This window comes from Antedon mediterranea, chromosome 6 (assembly GCF_964355755.1).
Source record: "Antedon mediterranea chromosome 6, ecAntMedi1.1, whole genome shotgun sequence".
Taxonomy (NCBI): domain Eukaryota; kingdom Metazoa; phylum Echinodermata; class Crinoidea; order Comatulida; family Antedonidae; genus Antedon; species Antedon mediterranea.
This window is the reverse complement of record NC_092675.1, coordinates 17,570,157-17,595,726: the sequence shown is the minus strand read 5'-3', so window position 1 is coordinate 17,595,726 and position 25,570 is coordinate 17,570,157. Positions and strand designations below refer to the sequence as shown.

General features: G+C 30.7%; 1 protein-coding gene across 5 annotated transcripts in view; it reads left to right on the top strand.

Moving 5' to 3' along the window:
• Positions 1-25,570, top strand: part of LOC140052111 (unconventional myosin-IXb-like) — a 70,473-nt gene that overhangs the window by 21,249 nt on the left and 23,654 nt on the right. For 3 of the 5 annotated variants that reach the window (XM_072097527.1, XM_072097524.1, XM_072097523.1), the window contains exons 3-18: positions 1,330-1,424; positions 4,922-5,084; positions 5,621-5,721; positions 6,559-6,775; positions 7,230-7,343; positions 7,643-7,666; positions 10,424-10,558; positions 11,296-11,417; positions 11,663-11,810; positions 12,672-12,864; positions 13,851-13,911; positions 16,402-16,572; positions 23,711-23,747; positions 24,008-24,118; positions 24,463-24,654; positions 24,745-24,867. In XM_072097527.1, the coding sequence (XP_071953628.1) occupies positions 1,330-1,424; positions 4,922-5,084; positions 5,621-5,721; positions 6,559-6,775; positions 7,230-7,343; positions 7,643-7,666; positions 10,424-10,558; positions 11,296-11,417; positions 11,663-11,810; positions 12,672-12,864; positions 13,851-13,911; positions 16,402-16,572; positions 23,711-23,747; positions 24,008-24,118; positions 24,463-24,654; positions 24,745-24,867 (2,007 nt within the window). Of the gene's footprint in view, positions 1-1,329; positions 1,425-4,921; positions 5,085-5,620; positions 5,722-6,558; positions 6,776-7,229; positions 7,344-7,642; positions 7,667-10,423; positions 10,559-11,295; positions 11,418-11,662; positions 11,811-12,671; positions 12,865-13,850; positions 13,912-14,814; positions 14,860-16,401; positions 16,573-23,710; positions 23,748-24,007; positions 24,119-24,462; positions 24,655-24,744; positions 24,868-25,570 lie in introns of all 5 variants that reach the window. The other 2 variants (XM_072097526.1, XM_072097525.1) reach the window with 2 other exon arrangements.

The following is a 25,570-nucleotide window of genomic DNA, read 5'->3' as shown; positions in this document are numbered from 1 at the left end:
CAAATCACGCATGTGAGTAGCAGCAGCATGGATTATTCTTAAGATGCGATGTATGACATGCTCAATGATTTGGTGTGACGGAGGAGATAGAAACACACATGAGTGAATAAGAAGCAAAGAAACACAAAAAAAAAATATTTATTTATTATTTTATATTGATTGAAAAAAATACAAAACAAAGTAAAACAAACTCCAGGCTATAATAAATTTATATTAGGCCTGGTAGCACTTTTACAGTGAAAGTGCTTCACATCGAAATAATATTAAAGTGAATGACAACTACTGTAGGCCTATTTCTCTGCACTTAAAAACTTACACCATCATATGCGACCTTGGTATAATATATAATAGAAGCTGATTGGCTATTAATGAAATGAAGGTCAAATCTCTAACCGATAGCCTATCCTGATAGGCCGGAACGAACCATCGAATTGCGTGTTCTCATGCAGGCTGTGATAACGGTTAACTGCTAGTGTGAACCAGGCCTATATGAAAACAGATTTAGGTTTATTTAAATACAAATTTCTATTTGACCAATCCACTGTATTTATCTCGTACAAATTTTATAATAATTTTGGTAGCTCACTCCCGAAAATGGGCTGAAACAAGTTGCCGAAACTGCCAATAGACTGGTTTTTCCCAGCGTCATAAAACAATCTTAGAACCATCGTCTACACTACAGAGAGAGAGAGAGAGCAAGATCGAGTTCACCCTCTTGTTAGGTTATGGCAAACCGATATTTTTTAAAAAAGACTTTTATTTCTACTGTATAGATTTTCTTTAGACTATTGGAATTGATATCACAAGTTATTAACTTAAAACACCATAAGAGTATGAACAATATGAAAACCTATAGACCATAAACTGAAGCATGGATACTGTAAAACACTCCAGGTTATTGAAATACCTGAAATACCATCAACATATTGGTTATAAAGGCAATGCTTAGTTATAAAATGAATTGGTTTTTCGATTTGTTTCATCTTTGAATGATTTTTTGGGGCTATTGTTAGGTGTTACTAGAAGGTACTGTATATTAGATGTTACTTAAAGGTACAGTATACTGTATTAGTTGATACTAGAAGGAACTGTATAATTAGGTGTAATTACTAGAATGTATATTAATTATTATGTGTTACTAGAAGGTATATAGGTGTTACTAGAAGGTATATGTGTAATACTAGAAGGTATTTCTAGCTTGGATCCTTAATTTTCTGAACAAAGGCGTTATACTGTAATACCATTGCTTCACAATTTGAAAGTTGTAGTAGATTGCCTTTCTTTGTTTTCCTCCAGTATCAATATTTTGTTTGTTTTCTTTTTCCTCAGGCCTTTGGAAATGCAAAAACAGTTGTAAATAACAACAGCAGTAGATTTGGCAAATTTATTCAAGTAAACTATCGACAAAATGGCACAGTTCATGGGTAAGATATCAGAAACATTTAAACCAAAAATGACATAGTACAGTATGATTATTATGAATAGTGTTTTTTCAACAAAGACACTTTACTAAATTATATCTAATCTATACTATATTTAAATGTACGTAAGGGCAAAATTCGGTAAATCGTGCATTGCTTCTAGAATGTTTACTTGATGGTATAAAGTTGGTTCGTACTTTCAGTACTGATTTTAACCACCTTTTGTGTTATAGACACAGCGATTATTGCAATCATGGTATACTAATTTACACTGAGTTATTCACCCAGCGTTAAGATATCTGAGGTTAACAGATCACCAAAACACGGTACACAACACATGCACTATCGAGGCATTTTCGGAGTACCGCATTACCAAATGTTTTTGATCAAAGTTTATTATTAGTTTGTCTAAAAAGATCCGTTCAGTATTTAGGAAGGATTGAAATTTACATTATGTAACATTTGTTATTAATTGTGATGGAAACAGTTGCTCTAGCATATTATTAAACTGTGTGTAAACTGTAAGCATCTATTTAAAAAAAAAATTTCAGAAACCCGCCCCCGATTGGTGCTACGCACCTTGTTTGCTACTTTCGTGGCCACCTCCCCTTGTCAGGTCTGAGATCCGCCACTGGTTAGATATATAAACGCACAATATACAAATAAACTTTTAAACTATTACTGACAGTTGCTTCTCAACATTTGTATTAATTAATAATTACAAAAAATATAAACATCGATATGGTGTATCGTTTACATGTACTTTACTATTTCAATCGACTATGACGGTGACAGTTTTAAATTGCAAATGTTTTACTGTATTTAGTGGTAGGCTTATATATTATTTATAGGCCTATAAAAAAAAAATTGTACCCATCCTCTTCCCCATCCCTGAACCCTAATGTTACATACTTACAATACATACAAGCTATGACAAGTAGGCCTAATTTTTAGGGTGCTAATTTTAGTTGACTACATAAATCATCGTGTCTATTTATTCGTTTCTCTGTAGACGAGTTTTAGTTTTTTTTAACGCTGAAATTACTATGTATTCGAGAACCATCTGTGAGCACGACCTAGATTGTACGGTCACTTCGCTCGGGTACCATCTAGTGTATAGTAACTCTTAGGATGTGAATCTTTGTCATCCCTTGTTAATTTGTATGATTCATTTGAGACAATGCATTAAATTCACCCAGAAGAAAATGGAAAGACTTAGTTATTTTGTGCACTTATGACAATGTATCTTCCACAAAACTCTGTACAAGGTAGTTACCATTATTTCAGACCCCAAAGTGTATTCAAACCAAGAAAAATAATAATACATTTTATATTAATGATCCTTGACAGAATCAACAGGTTAATAATAATACGGTATAATATCTGTGTATAGTATAGTCCCTCATCCTTTTTTTTATTTATGAGAACATTTGGCATTGTTGAGATAAAACATTGTATAAATTGTACAAAATAGTAAATTAGACTCAATACTTTTTTATCTTAATTTATAATAAATCATACATATGATACATACTGTACACTTTAAGGAAATGAAATGAAAAATAGGGTTTCCAGAGCATTCGGACGATCTATATTAATTTTAAAATACATAAACATTTTGTTAACTTAACTTTTAACGTGCTCGTATAACATAGTTTCAAGTTGAAAAGTGAATAAAATATGATGGAATTGCTAAAGAAAGGTTGTAAAACAGAAATCAGGCAAAAAGAGTGGTCATTATAGTTTAACGCACAGTGCGCATGCAAAATTCTGCGCACTCATGACAATTTTGAAACACTTAAAATTTACTGAAACATACTCTACTTTCATAGAAAATAAATGTTGACAATTTAGAAAATTGTAAGCGCGCATATGCATACGTTATGCGCTACGCACATATTTGTATTGTCATATGATGAAATTTGACCTGAAATTTATGTTTATTTGGTTTAATTTAATTATAATATATTGTGAAAATATGATTACAAACGTAATTTTGTTAAATCGATCACATAATTTTTGATTTCGCACCATGAAAAGATAACCACATTGATTCCTGGCCATAAGGAATACACTCTGAAAAATTGACGTACAGTAGCTAGATAAAATTGATCTCAAGATAATTGACGGACAAAATAGTGCTAAGTAAAGAATAAATAAATAAATAAATAAATAAATAAAAAGATTCTGACAGAATCAATAAGGTTATGCATGATAATGCATATAACCTAATAAATAAAGATTATGCATAATAATGCATATACAGTACTGTAATCTAATAAATAAAGATTATGCATTAAATAATGCATATACAGTACTGTAATCTAATAAATAAAGATTCTGACAAAATCATTAGGTTATATGCATTTATAATCATTGTTGTTATTACCTCCGCTAACGAGGTTATATTTTTGTCTGTGATATTTATTTGTTTGTTCTTTTGTTTGTCTGTTAGGATCATAGAGGTATAAAAATACCATGGTAGGATATTTTCACAAATAAAACCACAAATTCAAACAGTAGTATGGTCATGGAAGAATTCATTACATTTTGGAGGCTGAACCAAGATCTTAACTCTGGACCACTTTTTAATATTTTAATAATTTTAGATGAATCTTCATTAAATGACTTCATTAAATTTGGAGGAAATTCAGATCAGAATCCTAATTTGGTCAATTTAATAATATGATATAACATTACATTGGCCTAAACTTTAATTCGGTATTGTAAACAATAACAGGGCTTAATCATTTTTAATTTTGGAGTTTGGCCTTGTATGTAATCTCTGATTGCTCTTATTATTATTAAAAAAATAATTTATATTAATTATGTTTGTTTATTTTTATGACTTGTTTTCTTTCCTTATGCAAATTGTTTACATACTGAAGGATTCCCATGAGTATTCAAGTAAGAATTAGATGAAAACTTTTAAATCATACTCTTTTACAGATTATCAGCTTGTCTTTCGTCATTAGTTTTAAAATCTCCTTACTATTTCTTCATTTCTGTTATCAATTGTTGTTTTTTTTAATTGGACATTTAAATCTTTACATTTCAATAAAAAGTTATAGTGTTAACCTGGATGATAAGCTTATATTGTGGAAGTTATCCTCTAAAAAGGAACTTACTCTGCACTATTGTGAGCAATTCAACCAAATACAGTTGACCAGTTTGGTTTATTTTAAATTTCAAGGGATTAAAGCAGAATGAAAAGTCCATATTTTCAACTACAGTAATAGTGTATATTTTTGTTATGCCTACCACATGCTATCACACTCTTGTCTATACACCACCTGACCTGGTATTCTCAGGTGGTCACCCATCCAATACAGTATACAAAATACAACCTGTGAATAAAAAGCTCAATTTTATTTTACTTTTTTATTATATTTCTTGCTTTGTTTTATATTTTAATTAATGTTTTTTGCAAGTTGTTTTTATTTCAAATATGTAACATTGATAAACAAGATTTTAAATAGCTGCATTTTTGTTCTTTTCAGTGCAATTGTGGAACAGTATCTTCTTGAAAAATCCAGAATAATATCACAATCACCAGATGAACGTAACTATCATGTATTTTACTATCTTCTGAATGGTGCTACTGACCAAGAGAGGGAGGCATTCTGGCTACAGAAAGCACAGGATTACAATTACCTCAATCAAGTAATGACTAATTGTAATAATCTAGGAGAAATAATAATTATTGAGAATATAACAATTATCGTTTTTATTTGAATGGTATGGGTCAAATCCAATTGATTAATTTGGAATTAGTGGAATAACATTAGGTCTTGAGTGTATGCATGTGCAACAAAATTTGCATGCCCTCATCTTGTAGAATATTGTCACAAGAAGATCTTTTACAGTATATATAAACTTACAGGCATAGAGAAACTCTAAATGGCCCAAGATATACTGAAATTAATTTGATAAGCGTTAAAATAAGGCAATCTGTCAGATTTGAACCCAACATTCTACCATAATATACCTACAGTACATAAGATTTTGTTTCCATTGGCATGACATTCAAGGAGCTACTAAGAAATATAATGGTTGTGTGTTAAAAGCTCTATATTATTATTTATTTTTTAATATTATGTTATTCAGGAAAAGATATAAAAAATTTACAAATTGTCTAGTCTTAGACTCATTTATTCTTCGAATAATTGTTGAATTTTATATTATTTTCAAATTTCTAGAGTAAATGTTACACTGTAGATGGTTGTGATGAGAAGTATGAATTCAATCGTCTACGCCAGTCAATGGAGATGGTTGGCTTCTCGCATGAAACAATGCGAAGGTTTGTACATTGTTTACATTGCATATTTTGTTACAGACTTCTTTTTACTGTAAAGGGTGATTCATGTATTTCTCATATAAAATATTGAGGTTTGGAAAGAGTAGGAGGTAAGCACCAGTCATCAGAATGTTTGTGCCGCATTAGTTAATTGTTAATTTTAATGTAACATTTTGTCTTAAAATAGCTAGAATCTTGTAGGACCCTTGCTTTCATGTTGTATACACATTTATAAAAATAAATATTACCTTCAAACCAGCCAGCAATTTGTCAAAGCTGCTATTAAGGATGAGTTGATTACTGTATCGTCCATTATAATATTGTTATTAAAGTCATCTTTAAAATAATATATAAATTAATATATTAATTGATAAATATTTTCTAAAATGTGAAAATTCTAAATTCTATTGATTGTATACTTTTCCAAGAACGTATCACTATGAAAACTATTAATAGTTCCAAATACAGTACATATAATTTTTTATGATATATAAAAATTAAAATAGTTTTATAAAACTTGATTGCTTACTACTCAAGCTGAAAGCCCTTGCATTGTTAGCATCCTACGAAACGAAACTTTTAATGATTTACATCATGAATATTCATTATTTAAATTCTTCTCCTTCATACTCTGCAGAATTTCATCACTATGAAAACTATTAATAGTTCCAAATACAGTACATATCATTTTTTATGATATATAAAATAGTTTTATAAAACTTGATTGCTTACTACTCAAGCTGAAAGCCCTTGCATTGTTAGCATCCTATGAAACGAAACTTTTAATGATTTGCATCATGAATATTCATTATTTAAATTCTTCTCCTTCATACTCCGCAGAATTTTTTCGGTGCTCTCGGCTGTACTTCACATTGGAAATATAACATTCCGTAGTCGTATGGACCATGGTGAATCTGTGATCATCAAGAACATAGCAACGGTAAAAGTTGTATCGGACCTGTTACGTGTCAAGCAAGAGACATTAGTTTCAGCACTGACTAAAAGGACATCAAGCGCTCGTGGTGATCAGTTTGTTGTGCAATATAAAATGAGTGAGGTAAGTATAATATCATACTGACACAAGTATAAGCCCAGCCCTTGTACTGGCACAAACAAACTCACAGAAGTAACCTGGTACGCACGGCGCGCTGAACCTCAAATCTTATATTTCGCCTCCAAGCAGGCAATATCTGTATTATATTATATATCAAAACTGAAAGTTTGATTTTAAAAAAACTTTATATAATATTTTTAGAAATTACTAAGAGGCAATAAACAGTAGATTTTTTAAAAAGAAATACTAACTATGAATTAACAAATTCAACCTTAGGTCCAGTGATCAAACAGGACGTGTTTTATTTTCACATGTGTCTATTTTCACAACAATTTACCAAAATTAGGAAGATATAGCTATACTGTTTCAATACTATGCTTGACTGTTGACAACCAATATTATTGAGTTATTTTTTAATGAACCCCCTTGATATTTTATATAATTACTTTTCTTGTAGGCTATAGCAACTCGAGACGCATTAGCAAAGGGATTATATAGCGCACTGTTTGAATGGATTGTTTTACAAGTCAACCATGCTCTTCTAGCTAGGAATGAAAAAGGTGATCACCAGGTTAGTATTCAACACCCTTCAACTACATAATGGCATTAATACACCTGCAAAAAGTTTGCATACTGTAAAGACAATTATCTGGAAAATCTCTCTCTCTCTCCTTGACGCCCCGACTTACTGCACATGTGTATTTCCCTGGTATTAATCTGACCAATCATATCAAATAACGCGCAACTATGCTTTTCTCCTCCAATTTCTTACAATTTTATAATTTTACAATTTTTGAAACAAATTAATAACATTTGAAAATGTATTTGTATTGGATTTAGCACATTTTAAAAATCTCTGATTTTTCTCAGCATTTACGTAAACACCATTTTAACGTAAGTATTAAGTGAAATATACACTAAAATTTGCACTACCATGTTTATATTCAAGTTTGGTTAGTAATTCTTGCTTTTGTTTGAAAAAAGGGCCTTTTCCACCACACATTGCATGGCAGAAGTACATAGAGTAAAAGATGGTTAGAATAATTTGCACACAAACCAATCATCATTTTAATATCTTCTTTTCTCTTAGTTGGTATGTAATAGTGTACCAATGATTCATATCTTTGGTGTCATTGAGTAATCTAAAAATCCCTTTTTTTAAACCATTGTGCTTTTTTAACAAATTTAGTTAAACAGTAAATTTACGCACTTATCTAAAATGATATTGATTCATTATTTGATACATAAATTTTCATACAAATTCAGAATAATTATATATTTGCAAACAAATTTGTTAGCCAAAGAATATATCCCAAGTAAATCAGGTGATATATCATACTGGTTTTAAGTTTGTAATGTCCTACATCAACTGTGGGTCAGCAGAGTTTATTATTGCAAAGTTTAAAAAACACTTTTTGCATGATAATATAGTCTTAATAAATACAGTGGGTATTCAATTTTGTTTATGATTTTTTACTTACAGAAAGAAATTAACCACACAAGGCTTATTCATTTAATAGTGTTTAGGCTACCCTTGTATCACTTTTAACCAGATACCAGAGATAAAAAACTTTGTACTAAATCTGCATTATAACATTAATGAATATGATTTAAAAGCATAAAACTATTTATAACTCATAGCAGTGTCATTAAATAAATAATAAATTATGTTAGTGTTATTACAATAGTTAATTATTGATTTAACTACAATGTTAACTATTTAACAATAGAATACATAGCACGTTACAAAATATTTTGTTGCCTCTTTTTAAAAAAGAACACATTTTTTGCTTTTTATTTAACAATACTAATTTAACAATTTAATTTGTAATAGAAGAAATTTGTGAGCCCTATTAGGCCAAAAAAAAGAGTTGTTTGCCTACCATCACCTAAATCGCCGAAATCTAGGAGCAAAAGTTTCATGAAGCTTAAATACGTAAATTTCAATCTAAGCTTAGCTAATTGCTATGAGGATGTAAGCTGCACGCCTGATAGAACTACCACTTATCGTGTGTCGACCTTATGGCTATCAGAGGATGATATTTGTTGTCAACCTAGAAGCTAGGCTAGATAGTGCGCTATTAGATAATTTACCATGAGGCTACAGTAGGCATAAGTTTAGCAAGGCCAACAGCATGCTTAGTGATATATAGAAACTCCCGACTGGAGATTGGCACACATTTAAATCTGCATAAACAATGCATAACAACAGTAAACTCTTCCTATTTTATGTCCAGCTTTTAAGTTTTTTAGATATAATTAATTACATTTGTTACGCTCTGTATATGCAAGAATAACTCGCACATGAAACTTTGATATATCAGATTAAAACACATAAAAAATAGCGAAAGATACGATTTCCACCCTCCCTAACAATTTTCCAGAATGAAGGGCAAACCAACAATTTCTTTTGGCCTTAAAGTAGATTATGAAAGGTCAGATACAAATTATGAGATGACATACATTGATGTGAAATCACATGTATTGCACTACATAAAATCATATACAATATGTCTGGACTATAATGCCGAAACTCCTTGATTAAAGCCAGCTTTATCAGGTTACATGATATTGATTAAATAATTGTTTTAATTGCCACAAAATACTCCACAATGACCCAAAAACAAATCTATTTTTAATATATATTTCCTGTCTTATATTGACATAATACAAATGTAGTATAGTAATAAATCAATCCATCAAAACAATCACTGCAGCAGTGAATTAAGCATAGTGTTAAGTGTCACACTCAATGTGTATGAGCTATGGCGCTTATTTGATGATAATAATAATAATAATAATAATAATAATGGAAATTTGTAAAGCGCAAGCATCCGTCTAAAAAAGACGCTCACTGCGCTACTGACAACAAAGAACATGAAAAAAAGTTACAAATCTTAAAGACATCACAAAAAACATCACAAATATGCTACAAGTTTTCTGGATAAGACATGGTGAATAAATGAGTCTTTAAGCTAGACTTGAATGTATATAATGTACTAGAGTTTTTAATATGACATTTTTAACAAAATAGAGAAAATATAAGAGATCAATTCATATTCTGTATATTGATGTCTGATTTTTTATATCATTGTGGATACATGTCTTATATCTAGTAATATAGTTTTTAATACAGTTACATCTTGTTAAATTCACAAAATGCAATATAAAACTGGAGGGAATTAACAACCTTATGATAAGTTATATATGAGATGAGTTAAGTGAATAAAAAATGTACTTCTTGTAGACATGCCCAATTTAATGTATATAGTTCCAATTTAATAAGCATTGTAAGATCACACTATCTTGATCAACTTCTTGTTATGTGGTTGATCATTGATGGCAAAGACAGTGTAAATGATTAAAAAGAAATATAAATGAGTGTAAGGAACCTTACCCCCTTTAATCTTTAGTGGAAATGTGTTATAACCGTCTTAATTATACTCATACCATACCCATTCATTCCTATCTTGTTCTGCAGGTATAATAACGTCATCTATTACCATACAAAATTAGGACACACACCACAATCAGTTGCCACCATCAAACTCATTACTTTACTCAATAAGGATGGATAGTACATGAATAATCCTTGATATAGATAGTGTGGCTTGTCATATTAAACAAAATCTATTTTAAACTTCTTTTCAGGGTAATTCAATTGGTGTGCTTGACATCTTTGGATTTGAAGACTTCTATCGAAACAGTTTTGAGCAATTTTGCATAAATTATGCAAATGAGCATTTGCAGTACTACTTCAACCAACATGTGTTCAAGTTAGAACAGGTGACTTAACCTGTGTTTGTTATTTAACTGCTAAGAAACATCATCTATGTCAGTTTACACTGACACATCTACTTTGTAATAAAATTAAAATGCAAGCTTTAAAAAGGGATTTATAAGCATAAGGCCTGAACCACTTGCTAATAGACCAAATATGCATGATAAGACCCGTGTTCTGATTGAAAATTTAATATTCTGATTATACAAGTGTTATTAGTTCATACTAGGTATAAGGTAGGCTTAGGCCTTCTGTAGACCCAATCATCTGTGTATATGACTAATCATTTGTATGTTCATGATTATCTTTTGGCCTGATTGCTTTTGTGTAAAATTGTCCGACAATCTTGCTATCTAGGCCTAGACGATAATTATTTTCTTCATATTCTGTATTTTTAAAATAATTTTGATATTGAAAAAGTGTGTAGTTGGTCGCTTTCTTGTAGATGCTTAAATGTAGAATTTAATTAATTAATTTATTTATCTGTTCTGGGTTGACCAACTAGCATAGGCGTTTTCTTTTTTTCTTTCTTGTAGATGCTTTAATTGTAGAATTTAATTAATTTATTTATTTATCTGTTCTGGGTTGACCAACTAGCATAGGTGTTTAGCACCTGTTGGGTCTTTCCTTGCCTCCTTTTATAATTGTTTTGTCTTCTTTGTAATGTACATGGCAGAAATTAAATAAATTAATAAATAACCTAAACTATTGAACATTCATTGTGACCTTATTTTGTGTGCAGGAAGAATACACACGAGAAGGAATTGTATGGGAGTCTATAGACTTTATTGACAACACAGAATGTCTGCATCTGATTGAGAAGAAACCCACCGGACTTATTCATATACTCAATGATGATTGCAAGTAAGTCTGTACTTTACACAACATCATATCTACTGGCAAACTTACATTTGCAGTTTTTCATCTGCCCATGTGCATCTTTATGTAAAATCATACAAACATACATTGAGTTTATTTAATGACATGAATTTTGATTTTCTAACAATTTTTCGCTGTCGCATATGAAAAGTATCTCAGATTTTAAAAGAAATTATCCATCTGTTCAAGGATTATTATTATTTTCAATTGTATTTCTTCTATTTCTCTAGTTTTCCCGCAAAGGATAACGATGGACACAATTTGCTCGGAAAATTCATCAAAGAACATAAATTTCATTATTATTTTGAAACCTTACCAATAAGAGAAGCTGCCTTTATTGTTGTGCATTATGCTGGACAAGTCAAATATCAAGTTAAAGTAAGGTCTCAAATGGTGTACAATAATAGTACATCTATCAGAAGAGTAGGGGTTAACCTTGTGTACTGGTCCATTCAGCCCCTGTCATAGATAGTTGCGCAATACAATAATAGTACATCTATCGGAAGAGTAGGGGTTAACCTTGTGTACTGGTCCATTCAGCCACTGTCATAGATAGTTGCGCAATACAATAATAGTACATCTATCGGAAGAGTAGGGGTTAACCTTGTGTACTGGTCCATTCAGCCCCTGTCATAGATAGTTGCGCAATACAATAATAGTACATCTATCGGAAGAGTAGGGGTTAACCTTGTGTACTGGTCCATTCAGCCCCTGTCATAGATAGTTGCGCAATACAATAATAGTACATCTATCGGAAGAGTAGGGGTTAACCTTGTGTACTTGTCCATTCAGCCCCTGTCATAGATAGTTGCGCAATTCAGCCCAGTAGGCTGCAAGTCGCATGTTATTCCCCCATTTAAATTTACATGTAATGGTGATACCAGTAAGAGCTTATAAAACATTCAGTTTTACAATCTGCAGGTCATTAGTCATAATAATAATGATATCCTGGATTTATAAATGTCCTAATGTTGTGAAACCTTTAAGCGCTGTAAATATTGTTACCCCATCATTTTTGCATCAAACATATAATATAATTCAGCTAGTAATCATATCTCTAGTTCACCTTGATGTTGTTTTTAGCCCAATATTTTGTTTATATTGACAAATACATTACCATACCTTGATTTTTCTTATCCAAAAGTCCAACTTTTTATAAGATTTAACTTAACCCTGTTAATTTGGGTAAAATTACTTAAAAAAATATAAATCATTAAAATATTTTAAATAATTTTTCAGGATTTCCGAGAGAAAAATACAGATCTAATGCGGCCTGATATTGTGTCTGTGCTTAAAAATAGTCAATTTGCATTTGTACGAGAGATGGTTGGTTTGGATCCAGTAGCTGTCTTCAGATGGGCCATTGTGAGGGCATTCTTTCGAGCAATGTCTGCATTCAAAAAAGCCGGCAAATACCACAGAGAAAACCCAGGTTGGATAAAAATACCTTTTGTTGAACAAAAGCCACCAAATATGCTAATTTCACAGAGGACATTTGATCACAGTTTTAATTGGAACTGCTTTACTGATTTAATAATTGGTGTTTTTTGTACCTTTTTAACAAAATACTGGCATTTGGTTAATTCATGCATTATTTTGTCACGATTAAGGGACAGTACTGATCAGCAGACTTTCGAAATTCCTCGCATGTTTTGATGTCGTTTGAGATATTCACAAGCATTGCTATCCTTGAGTGATGCGGTAGGTCACACGACTTTGCTCAGCGCGTATTCTTATTAGGATTAGACAATTCTGGGAAACTTATGTAATACTAGATGGTTCTCGAATACATAGTAATTTCACCGTAAAAAAACTGCCTATTTCACATGTATGTTGGACAATAATACATGTCGTTTACAGGAACGAATAGATTCGACAGTGATTTATGTAGTCAACTAAAATTAGCACCCTGGGAATTACTTCCCGAAAGAGAAACTTTTCCCAAAATGAGAAGAATTTTTGAGTCAAATCAACAGGTGGTTAAAACATCAGTACAAAAAGTATGAACCACCTTTATATACCATCGAGTAAATATTCTAAAAGTAACGCGCGATTTACCGAATTTTGCCCTTACGTAAATTTAGTTACACATGAGTGAATGTCCAAGATCTGCTGATCAGTACTATTGCACAGTAGTATTGTACTACAGTATGTAATATATGTGTGCAATGCTTGATTTTCATTCGTTAAAAGCATGACTAACTTTACAATTGATTGACAATAAAAAATTTCCGGAAATCATGATATTCTGTCCATCTATATCCAAGATAACCAAAAAAGGAAGATGAAGCAGAGTAAAAAAGGCAAATGTCCTATTCAACTTGGCTTTGTCTCATCAAATAAACAGTCAGTCGTTCAATTCAATAAATTATTCTCCACATTTAACTTATAAACATTCGTTAAATTGTATTCTTTCAGATAAAGGCGTAAAACCAGCAATAAAGCCGTCAATCAGTTTAACCGATGATTCACTTATGAGGTAAGACTCCAGTTGTGACAATAGGCCAATATTATTGATTTGAAAAGGTGCATTTGTATGCCTGTCTAGTCTTTAAAAAAAATCATCGGCTGCACATAATAGCAACTTTTTATTCTTTCAAATTAAAATTGAAAATTTTAGATATAAAAATGACTGCATGTCACACAAAATGATGGTATTATTTCATGACACTACATCAAAGATTATAACACAACAGGATAATATGGAGATCTGCATATGCTTACAAACCAATCAACTAATCCTGGTTTAAAATTTGTGCATAGTTTTAGACGCTATGTTCACCAATTGGCTTGTAAACATAGATCGTAATCACGGATCATCATATTCCTCTATTACTTCTTGGTGTTGTGTTTTTACAATACAATACAAATATGTTATAATATTAATTTTATCAATGACAAAAATTATTTAAAAATCATTTTTTTTCTATTAAAAAAAATGTTTTCATGGTTTTTCCCAGGTTGAATTTTTTTACTAACTTTCAGTTTATTTGGATAATATTTGGGTTTTTCATGTTAAAATTCACTTTCTAATCACTAATCAACTAAATTTGACAATATGGTTGTTTTCTATTATGCTGCAGTGTACTGCAAATAGAATACATTCACCATAAATATATTTAAATTTGTGTAGAAAAATCTTTAAAAAAAAATTCGTATTTGTTATTTGCATTTTGGTAGCTGGTGCATGTAGCTTAAAAAAAATCATAGAAATGCATAAAATAAAGAAACAAACATTAGTGTGGGAGATTTCAAGTGGTGGCTGAATTGTTTGAAATGTTGCTATGATGACAGCATATTATGCTAAATTTTGTCTATGGCAGCCAATTTGTTGCTGTTGCTATGGTGACTCATATATGTTAAATTGTTTCTATGGCAGCAGTTTGTACACAGCAACCAGGTGTTATACATGGCTCAAACAAATGAAGTAAGTTTCTTGGAAAGCTGCCAAGAAAATTGAATGTCTGTCATACATGGCATAATAGTTGATAGAGTAATTCATGTAATTGTTGAACCGTGACAGCCATGCATGTATTCATTTCAACATTTATTCACAGATTTGTGTTTTTTTTAATATGCTAATATATATTAAATTCTAGTCATAATTGCTCAGTATTGAAAAACAAGTTAACTAACATATTAGTACGTGTACATCCCCATTGGGAGAAGATCGATACTTTTTTTTATTATCTCTGCATAAATCTGAACATGCAAACATTATTGACATAGTACATTACCATCATGTATAATGCAAGACCAGTGTAGCTAGGCCTCCTTGTAATAAGACTGCCTAGTTAGGCATTGCATTCACCTTACTTTACGAAGAATAATATACAGATAATTACTAATTAATGATTCCTTGGCAATAAAATATTCACATAGGCCTAGGTCGTTTAAATTAACAGAAGAATTTCCATCAATAAGCCTACATTAACAATAATAATATTATTATCAGGTAGGCCAAATAATTCGTCTTCTTCGACCAGCCGAATCACTAGATGTTCGCCGCGTTGCGCGTAACAGGTTACTACCGTGAGTATTAACCAATTACAAGCGACCCTTCATCACATCTAGGGAGGACTAATAAAAAATGAGGGCGCTATGTATGCATAGTTTAAATAGTTTAGTTGATTAATTTCTTCAAGCAAGTTGCGTGGCGCAACGAATGAAACGTTGTCTTGTGATGGTGTGACAAATCATTGCGAGTTCAAGTCCCAGTAGATGACTTTTGTTTATTTATCGCCAAACGAGAGTGTTGCCACACGAAAATTACACAGTCAATATCATCGTACTCGAGAATTTGCTGGATTTGATATGTTTAATGACAGGGACACGATAATTACGCGAAAATTACTCGAGGATATATACGATTTACGATCCTCGCTCACGGTAGTCATGTGATGCAGTTTCAACAATCATGTTCACATATTTACATAGGCTATGTAATATTATGTTTTACTGCCTGATAACATGAATTACGCTGAGGCTAAAGTACACACAAAGAACATATTGTTTGTAGCCTACCATGTATTATATATATCTACATGTTGGGTTAATAAAGTCACATAAGTCAAGTCACAAAGTCGAATTATTTTTACACAGAAAGAAAAAATATCATAACATTAAAAGCAAACAATGTACGATGATGGAGACTTTCATTAAGGCCAAAGGTTAATGTATTTGCTGTACTTTCACTCATGTTTGGCTTAATCTCCTCCTAATGGAGATGTACACGTAATGTTATTGGTCCATATTATCACAGATTTTGGCATTCTTTCTCTGCCCCAAAACCAGACTTTCAAAAATTTCAATAATCTTAACTTCGGCATAGATATGATTTCAAGTTATTTAATACAAACTGAAGTTAATCTTACTGAGCAATTACTCACCTGCTTTCATGTTCATGTTTATACTGACATTTTTCAGATTTTCATTTAATTTTCATGTTTTTTTTTTGTGAATTTTTCAGTCAAGGAAATTTGCATGTTGATGCATCTGATTCATGGGTTAATGACCGTCTGCTTGCCCCCTCCCCTGCTAACACACAGCCCCTCAGCCCCACTCTCAGGCAGTGGATGGGCACGTGGAAAGCGCGCCTTATGTACGGTGATGACTATGTTGAGGCCGATCGATTGCTAAAGTAGGTTGTATATATATATACACAAAATAACAGCATTATACCACCATTATTCTCATAATAGTTTTACTGCTAAATTAGGATATATTTAAATATATTAAATATATAAATATAATTGACACTCTATATGCTAACTTGCAATTTAGTATCATAGTATATACAAAAAATAACACATCGTACCAATAATTATATCATATTCAAGATTATTAGCAGTAAACAATAGAATATTTCTTTCAATAAAACCTTAGATCATATGCACAATATACATTTCATGTTTCTACTGTATTTACAAATAATACAATTCAAATTTATTCAGGGTACATATTTATTTGTTAGCCTGGGAATTTGGTAAAAAACAAAAATACATTGTGGTGAAAGAACCTAAGATATGGACAATGTCTGTATTAATATCTAGGGTAGCGGTGTAAACAATAACTTGTAATAATATCCAGGGTAGCGGTATAAACAATGACTTGTAAAAATATCCAGGGTAGTGGTATAAACAATAACTTGTAATAATATCCAGGGTAGTGGTATAAACAATGTCTGTAATAATATTCAGGGTAGCGGTATAAACAATGTCTGTAATAATATCCAGAGTAGCGTATAAACAATGTCTTTAATAATATCCAGGGTAGCGGTATAAACATTGACTTTTAATAATATCCAGGGTAGCGGTATAAACATTGACTTTTAATAATATCCAGGGTAGCGGTATAAACATTGACTTTTAATAATATCCAGGGTAGCTGTATAAACAATGATTTGTAATAATATCCAGGATAGCAGTATAAACAGTAACTTGTAATAATATCCAGTATAGCAGTATAAACAGTGACTTTTAATAATATCCAGGGCAGCAGTATTGTAATAATATCCAGGGTAGTGCTATAAACAATGACTTGTAATAATATCCAGGGTAGCAGTATAAACAATGACTTATAATAATATCCAGGGTAGTGGTATAAACAATGACTTATAATAATATCCAGGGTAGTGGTATAAACAATGACTTATAATAATATCCAGGGTAGTGGTATAAACAATGACTTGTAATAATATCCAGGGTAGTGGTATAAACAATGACTTGTAATAATATCCAGGGTAGTGGTATAAACAATGACTTGTAATAATATCCAGGGTAGTGGTATAAACAATGACTTGTAATAATATCCAGGGTATGTGTAAATTCATTTATTGTTTGCATTGCCTCAATCTTGCATCGGTTAACAATTTGCATGAAATTCATATCAGCAATATTGTAAAAACTTTACATCATCACTGTTGATATATACTGTATTCAATCAATATTTGTAAAAACATACTTTTTTATCATCTTTAATATTTTCTTTTCTTCTTACTAACAAGTGTTTTAATCATATTATAAAATTTATGTTTGTATGCTTTATTAATTTAATAATGCAATAATTTGTTGATTTAAAACACAATAATCCTGACTAATAATTGTTTTTTCTTTAATGTTTTGTGGTTTTTATACCACAAAACATATTTTATGTGAATCAATATTTCACATTAATTTGAAACCCATGTATTATATTATTAAGTCTTAATTTCTTTAATTCTTCTTTAATTTGATTGGTCAGATACAGATGTATTACCAATATGTTTGATTTTCAAACCAATGGAATAATTTGACTTTTCCTGCAATTTTTACTAAATTTTTGTAAAAATGTTACTTTAAAAACATTAAACTGGGTTACTCCTTGTCTTTTTTTAAATGTACGTTTTATGGTTAATTGTAACAAAAAGATAAAATTAGTCCAGTAAAAGTATGGTTGAACCTAGAACAAATTGCAACAGAATTGTTTTTTGTTCTATCTTGTTTATATGGTCTAAATGAATATCATATCCAAAGTTTACCAAAATTGGATATTGGGAAGTGGGTTAATTAGCATTAATTAAAAATAGCCGCCATTTGCTTTTTTTAAAGCCTCATATCTCCTTGAACAGTTGGATTTAGACCACCTAAGTGCATTATGAGTAGATATGAATGTGACATTAAACTTCCCAATTAGCACATTTAATTCACCATATGAGGTAATTATGATGTCATAAGGTAGTTGTGACGTCATATATTTTGTTGTAACTGCTTAAATGACATTATCCTATTCTAAAATGTATAAACTGCAAGAAAACAATTTTCTACCATCTACCACTGAAATGAACATGATAAAATTTACCAAAATCGGTCTTCAAGAAGGGGGTTAATTAGCATCAATTCAAAATGGCCACTATTTACTATACCATTTTGAAGCCCCGTATCTCCATAACGATTGGTTTTAGAGTGTGCATTAATAGAGTAGATATAAATGTGATATTAAAAGTTTCAATTATCATTTAAATTATCATATGATGTACCTATGGTAAATGCGATGTCATAATACAGCTCAAATGACATATCCATCATTAAGTTTCCTCATTTACAAAATCTCATGAAAATTGAAATTTTGGATATGAACCATATTTACCAGACAAAAAAAAACAAATTCTGTTGCAATTTGTTGTAGGTTCACCCTATTTTTTACTTATCTTTACTGGACTAACCGTCAAATGTAGTTTGCATCAACTCATTCTCAGTCTAACAATGGCCAAACAAATGTAGGTAAGTATTTTTAAATTTAAAATCCTAAATATGCTTTAGGATCAGGTTGTATTATTATTTAAATGTGGTCTTTAATTAGAGACATTTATTGAGACATGGACTTTTAAGGTAAAATATATTTATTTCGCATTATATGTAAGTACAAATAAGTAAGTTGCCATACTCTCTTCTAAAGTCTAAAGAAGCTTTTTCTGTTATCAAGTAGTCAACATTGAATACAAAACAGTAGCTCATATTACATTTAAGTCCCTCTGATGGAATTCAGAAAGATGTGCTTGTGGATAGCAATTGCTCTGATTACTATTTTCTAATTTCAAAGGTAGGTGAAATGTCATTACAAATAGACCCTATACCTGTACAAATGTGCACACATCTGCAATTACATTTTCTTTGACGTAAAGGGGCGTGAAAGTTCATCCCCTCTGGCGCCACCTTGTTTCGGGATGGATAAAACATAAAATAACTAAAGTTATTAATATAAAGTTACCAATATTTATAAAGGAAACAAAATTTAAATTTCAAATTGTAGACCAATCTCTCCATCTTTTCAAAAATACTAGAGAAACATACAACCGAACATGCGGTCATTGAATTAGTAAGTAACATTTTAGATTCCTTTGAAAATAAACAAATCCTTCTCGTCATTTTCCTTGATTTATCGAAAGCATTCAATGTCATCTACTACCAACTACTTCTTTGTAAACTACCCACATATGAAATTGGAGGTATTATTGTTAAACCTTGATTGGTTTACATCTTATTATGTGTATTAAATGTAACTGTATTAAACAGGGAGTCCTTCGAGGATCAGTTTTGGGACCATTAACCCTTTCACTCTGTAAAAAAATGTTGTTGCACTGTGCATACCCAGTATTACCGGGTATGAGAATTATGTAATTTGCCTATATTATCCAACACCCTTTATATTTTCGCGAATACATTTGCAAGTCATTAAGAATAGTTTCCAGCACAACATGCGCCCTCTATACTTTTTAATATTGCCTTGAAATTTCAATTTGCACTCTCTATAGTGATTTTTTTTAATTTCATTATTTCTATGATTTTGCCTAAAAACTTTGATATGTGTGTAGTTTTTTATAAACTTTTGATTATTATCCATTGGTAAAAAAAGATTCCGTAAAAATATCTAATCGAATAAGCAGTTTTTATCCTTGATTTGGAAAGAAAAAACAAGATTCAATATGGCCTCCATGGCGTCACATAATATGCAAATTACCAAATTTTACCCATCACCATAGGGCAACATCGTATTCATCGCAACGTGAAAAAGAATTCTGAAATAATCGTTAAAACAGTGATTTTTTGGGAAAATTTAATTATGAATAATTTACATATTTATGTACGTATAGCTCCAAGAGTACAATGTTGAAAGAAATTGTTAAAAAGTTTTCTTTTCCCTAGAATAATCTAGATGTACTTGTATACTTCTCTAATTATTGTTATGATCTTTATAAATCCATATAGTATAGTATGCTACCATTTTCCCCTGAAACTTTGATTTGTGCGTAATATTTTGTAAAGTGATAACAATAATTCAAATTTGTTGATATTTTTATGTTATACTTCTTCCATATCCAGTAAGAAAACCATAGTCCATAGTCTTATAGAAGAAATTGTTTTTATCATTGATTTGATAATAAACAGGAAATAAAAAACTCCCAACCGTAGACCAACCTTTTTCCCACCACACACCACAAAAATAATTACAAAATTATCTCATTTAGTTATTTTTTTCAATTTATTAAAAAAAAAAACCACCTGTTTTTCTTAAATAAATATTGCACAGAGGTGTGACTAACACTAACAGTAACACTTTCTTATTTTGATGATCTCCACACTGCTTGTAATAAACTTAACATCATATATTTTGCTGATGACACAACTATATATTATTCTGACTTGTTTCTAATTTTGTTGTTGTTGAATTGAACTTATTAATTATAGGGCTGGTCAAATGATTGTTAAGGATATTGTAGCTAGGTGAATGATTTTGACTTGATATCAGCGATCTTCAGTGTCAGTAGCATGCTGTGCCAGGACAATAGGTTATACTCCTGCAAAATACATCAGGAAATATATTTATAATAAATCAGATTTATCATCAACTATTTAGATATCAATGATTACCTCCTAGCTCCAAATGATACTGGGTTATAAGTGACTGATTAGATACACACTTCAGAATTTATTGATATAAAAACATAGGCCCACATTCATTATAAATATTGTGAATCTTTTAATAGTAGTACAGTAATTAACATGTTTACCAAAAGCTGAACATGCAATGTTACAATGAACATGCAATGTTACAACAAAGCTGTCAAGGTGACTTTTACTGTTTGTTATTCTGGTTTGTTAAAAATAATGTCTAAATTAATTTAGTGATATGGAAGGATACACTGTTATTTTAGGAAATAGTGTATAGAAATACTGTTTGTAGCTTTTATAATATATAATGATATATATAATATTATTAAAACGCAACCAGGTAATTAATAGTCAGGTGTGAAACACATCTGTTTGTGACAGGTGCTTTTGATAAACTTGATAATTGTTGATTGCAGTCTAGTTTCATAAGGTAGTTTTGATGTCATGTCTATGTTATAACAATTGCGTCATGAAATGCATTCCAATGCAAGTCTGCAGGGGAATATGTTTTTGGAATTCTTCTCTTTAAATTATTTTTACATTACATTATTGTTATTTTAAAGTTAAATGCAACCTCACCATATGAAATGTTCTCTGATTGGATTCAAACCCACAAATTGCAGAACCTAAACCACTGAACAAGATACCCTGTAACATTGATACCACATATTATGTTCACAAAGTTTAATTTATATAAGGCAAACTCTGAAAAAAATTCAAGACACTGCTGTGTGTATTCAAACAAACTTTTCAGTTATATTCCTTTTTCTAAAACCGTTCTCTTGCTTCCTTAGTTTGCTTGCAACCATGTAGTTTAAAAACAGATTATAGGTACTGTACAGGCCATGGCAATGGCAATTACATTGATAAAACAAAAATATATGTTTTTTAGGAGAAATTGTATTAGTTCTATAAAAAGATAATCCAAGGTTTGTATGGCGAAAATCCAACTTAAGACTTTCTGTTTGATTTAAATGTCATGTGGTATTATTGTCTTGTTTATGGTAATTCTTATTCCCAAACTACAGGAGACAGGTTATTCGTCCACAACATTTTAAGCTTTTTGAATTAGCTAAACGCCAGGTTTAAGTTTTTCAATTTTAAAGAACAGTATAGTTGGCCTTGGCAAAATAATTTTTATAAATTAAATTAATTGATCAGACAATTTTGTGTGTAATAAGTATGCTTAAAATTACTATCATCTGCAAGTAGTAAGAAAACAACAATATATTTAAAGGTAACATTATTTAAGTTTAAAAAAAAATCAATTTAAGGATGTAAATGTTCAAGACATTGAAATATTTTTGGTTCTATCTGAACACCTTGACTTTTAACCAGACAGATTACCATACATCCTGAGTGTGAACATACCTTTAGGTCTAAAGTATAGTATATAGTATTCTCTTTATTATTATATTCAGATTATTCTTTAGTGATATATAATAATGCATAGGCTGTAGTGTTCCCAAAGGGAGATTGGTTACAATTGGAAATAAATATTAGAATGCCTATAAACCAATTGGACAGATATGACACCTTTGGGTTTATAGGTAGTGTTCTATTGAGCAGCTGCAAAATTACATCATCTCCAATGCATTTGTTTACAATGAAGTTTACTGTAGACCAAAGTCATTTTACGATCTTTCTTTGTATAAAAACCTAATAAAGCAGGTAAACCAATTAATGAAATAGTTGTCACACTGAAGGCTTGTTTTATACACACCTGAGAAACTAGCCAAAAGTTACTCTCAAATATTGCGCATAAGTCTCAAAATGATCAGTTACCACTTTGGTTTGGTTATGTTAGGACATTGGCTATCTATGTAATGTTTAGTATGTGCTGTTACTAAAGACCACAAGGGCAACTAGTATTTTTTAAGCTTGGAGACGTGTACTTAACATGCATGTAGCTGTTGGTGTTATAACTGTAAAAAGTGGCGGATGTTTCTATTTTTTAATGTATAGATACCAACCTGCAACGTAAGTACTCTATTTAAACTCCTTTATAATTAGATTTACACATTCTAATGATGAGTTCCATGCTGTTTCATCTAATTTGTGAGAGAGTACAAATAACTTGTATATCTGACAAAACTTGTCAGTAGTTATTGACCTGGTAGTACTAGGTATTTTAATGGACACAGAATTAAAAGGCAAGTTTTAAATAATTTAATGGTAATTGAATATACTAATCTAATGTTAATGTAATGTTGATTGATGTATTACTATAATAAAGGTTTCATGTGATTTATTGTTATGTTGATTGGTAATACTAATTTTAATGTATGTATTTTTATACTTTTCTGAGATTAATATTAATCAATCTGTTTATACTTTGTTTATTGACAGACGAAGCAAATCTTTCAAACCGCAAGTGCAAGTTAAGGTAAGACCTTAAGCAAGTGTTACATAATACAAACATAAATACTTTTATTCAAATTCTAATATGCATTCTAGATCTGGTGTTTGAGCGCTACAGAACGTTATTGAATTTGGGAATAGTTACCGTTAGTTAGTGACTGGATTTGTGTTTCAGTTAATTAATTAAAGTCTTTTAATTTAAATATAAAGTTTGATGTATTTGTACACTATTGTTCTGTATTTTTTTTATAATTTATATTGTAATCTGAAATTTGGTTTTTATAGGCACTAAGAGATTTAAAATCCTTGAAAAAGGTTGCCGGACGTAGCAGTGGTGGGTGGAAGAGAACATCTGGTGCTAAGAAACAACCTCCAACGGTCAGTGCTCAGTTTCAAGTAAGTGACTTCATTTAGTTTAACAATTATCTCATTTCAAAACCAGGAATTTACATTAGAATGATTTTAAAACTAGGGTTAGGGTTAGCACTCGCGCAAACCTCCACCAATGCCACATATCAATAAATATGTAATAACAAGGCTATACATTGAAAATACATAGGCCTTGTTCACGAAACGATGACAAACAATGCTGTGCAGGGAAACGTAACCAACAGAAATAATAATAAAAACATTGTTTAACCATTTATAATTCAAGTCTCCTCCATCAATACCTATAGTATATAATTTTCTACTTTATACAAAATAAAACAAATTTATACCATATATTCTCTCTTTATCAGTTGTCTCTAAATAGATTAATGGAAACATTAAATCAAGCGAATCCATTTTTTGTTCGATGTATCAAATCAAATTCGGAAAAGAAACCATGCGAACTGGATGAGGAACTTGTGATGCGTCAACTGCGCTACACTGGTATGCTAGAGACAGTCCGCATTCGTCAATCAGGTTACAATGTGAGACTTACAAAAGAGGTAATTTTTTTTCTAAAATGTCTCTCCTTTTCAATGTGTTTTCAATGTCTTTTCCTTCCTTATTGAAACTACATGTTCTTTTTATTGCAGGAATTTTGTCAATATTATAAAATCCTACTTCAAAATGGTTTATCATCAACTTTAGAAGATATTCAAGTGTTTCTGAAGTCGATGAAATTGGACCCCAAGCACTACCAAATAGGACAATCTAGGGTGAGTTCTTAATTTTTGTAATGTTAGCAGTAATCATTAGTTTTGAGGTGAAGTATTTTTACCTGCTATGTTTAGCACATACACACTTGTTAAATTCAACAAAAGTTTCAGTTTCTTTATTAAGCATTCAAGGAAAATTAAATATTGTACATACATATTAAAAACAAAAAACTTAGATAGAACAATTATTAACTAGATTTGAACTCGTCACTTTGACGAGTTAGTTATCCGCACCAACAACGCCATGTGCACGTACGCTAGAAAACAGAAAAAGATTACACTTATGACTCGATAATAATATGGTGGTGCTAAATTTTTGATTTAAATAATTCTGTATATTTTGTGCCTAGTATATACAGTATAATACTGTATATATCTACATACAGTGTAGCATAGTTGAAATTACTGGACCCAAATGTTTAACATAACGTCATTAAAATTAAATATGAAGATAACATTTTCGTAAGATAATTGTTTTAGCAACAACATAAGAAATTTTGATACATAGAATCGAGATGTGCGCTCCTTTAAATGTGATGAACTATGACGCAAAAGATGAAAATCAGACTTTTTTTTATTTAACTGGCCATTTGGGTGACGTCACAACATCAGATTGTCAAAATGTTTACATGAATTCTTATCTACACTTCAACAGCTTTCAGAAAACGTTTTAATCATGAGTATCACTTTTTATTCTGACAAG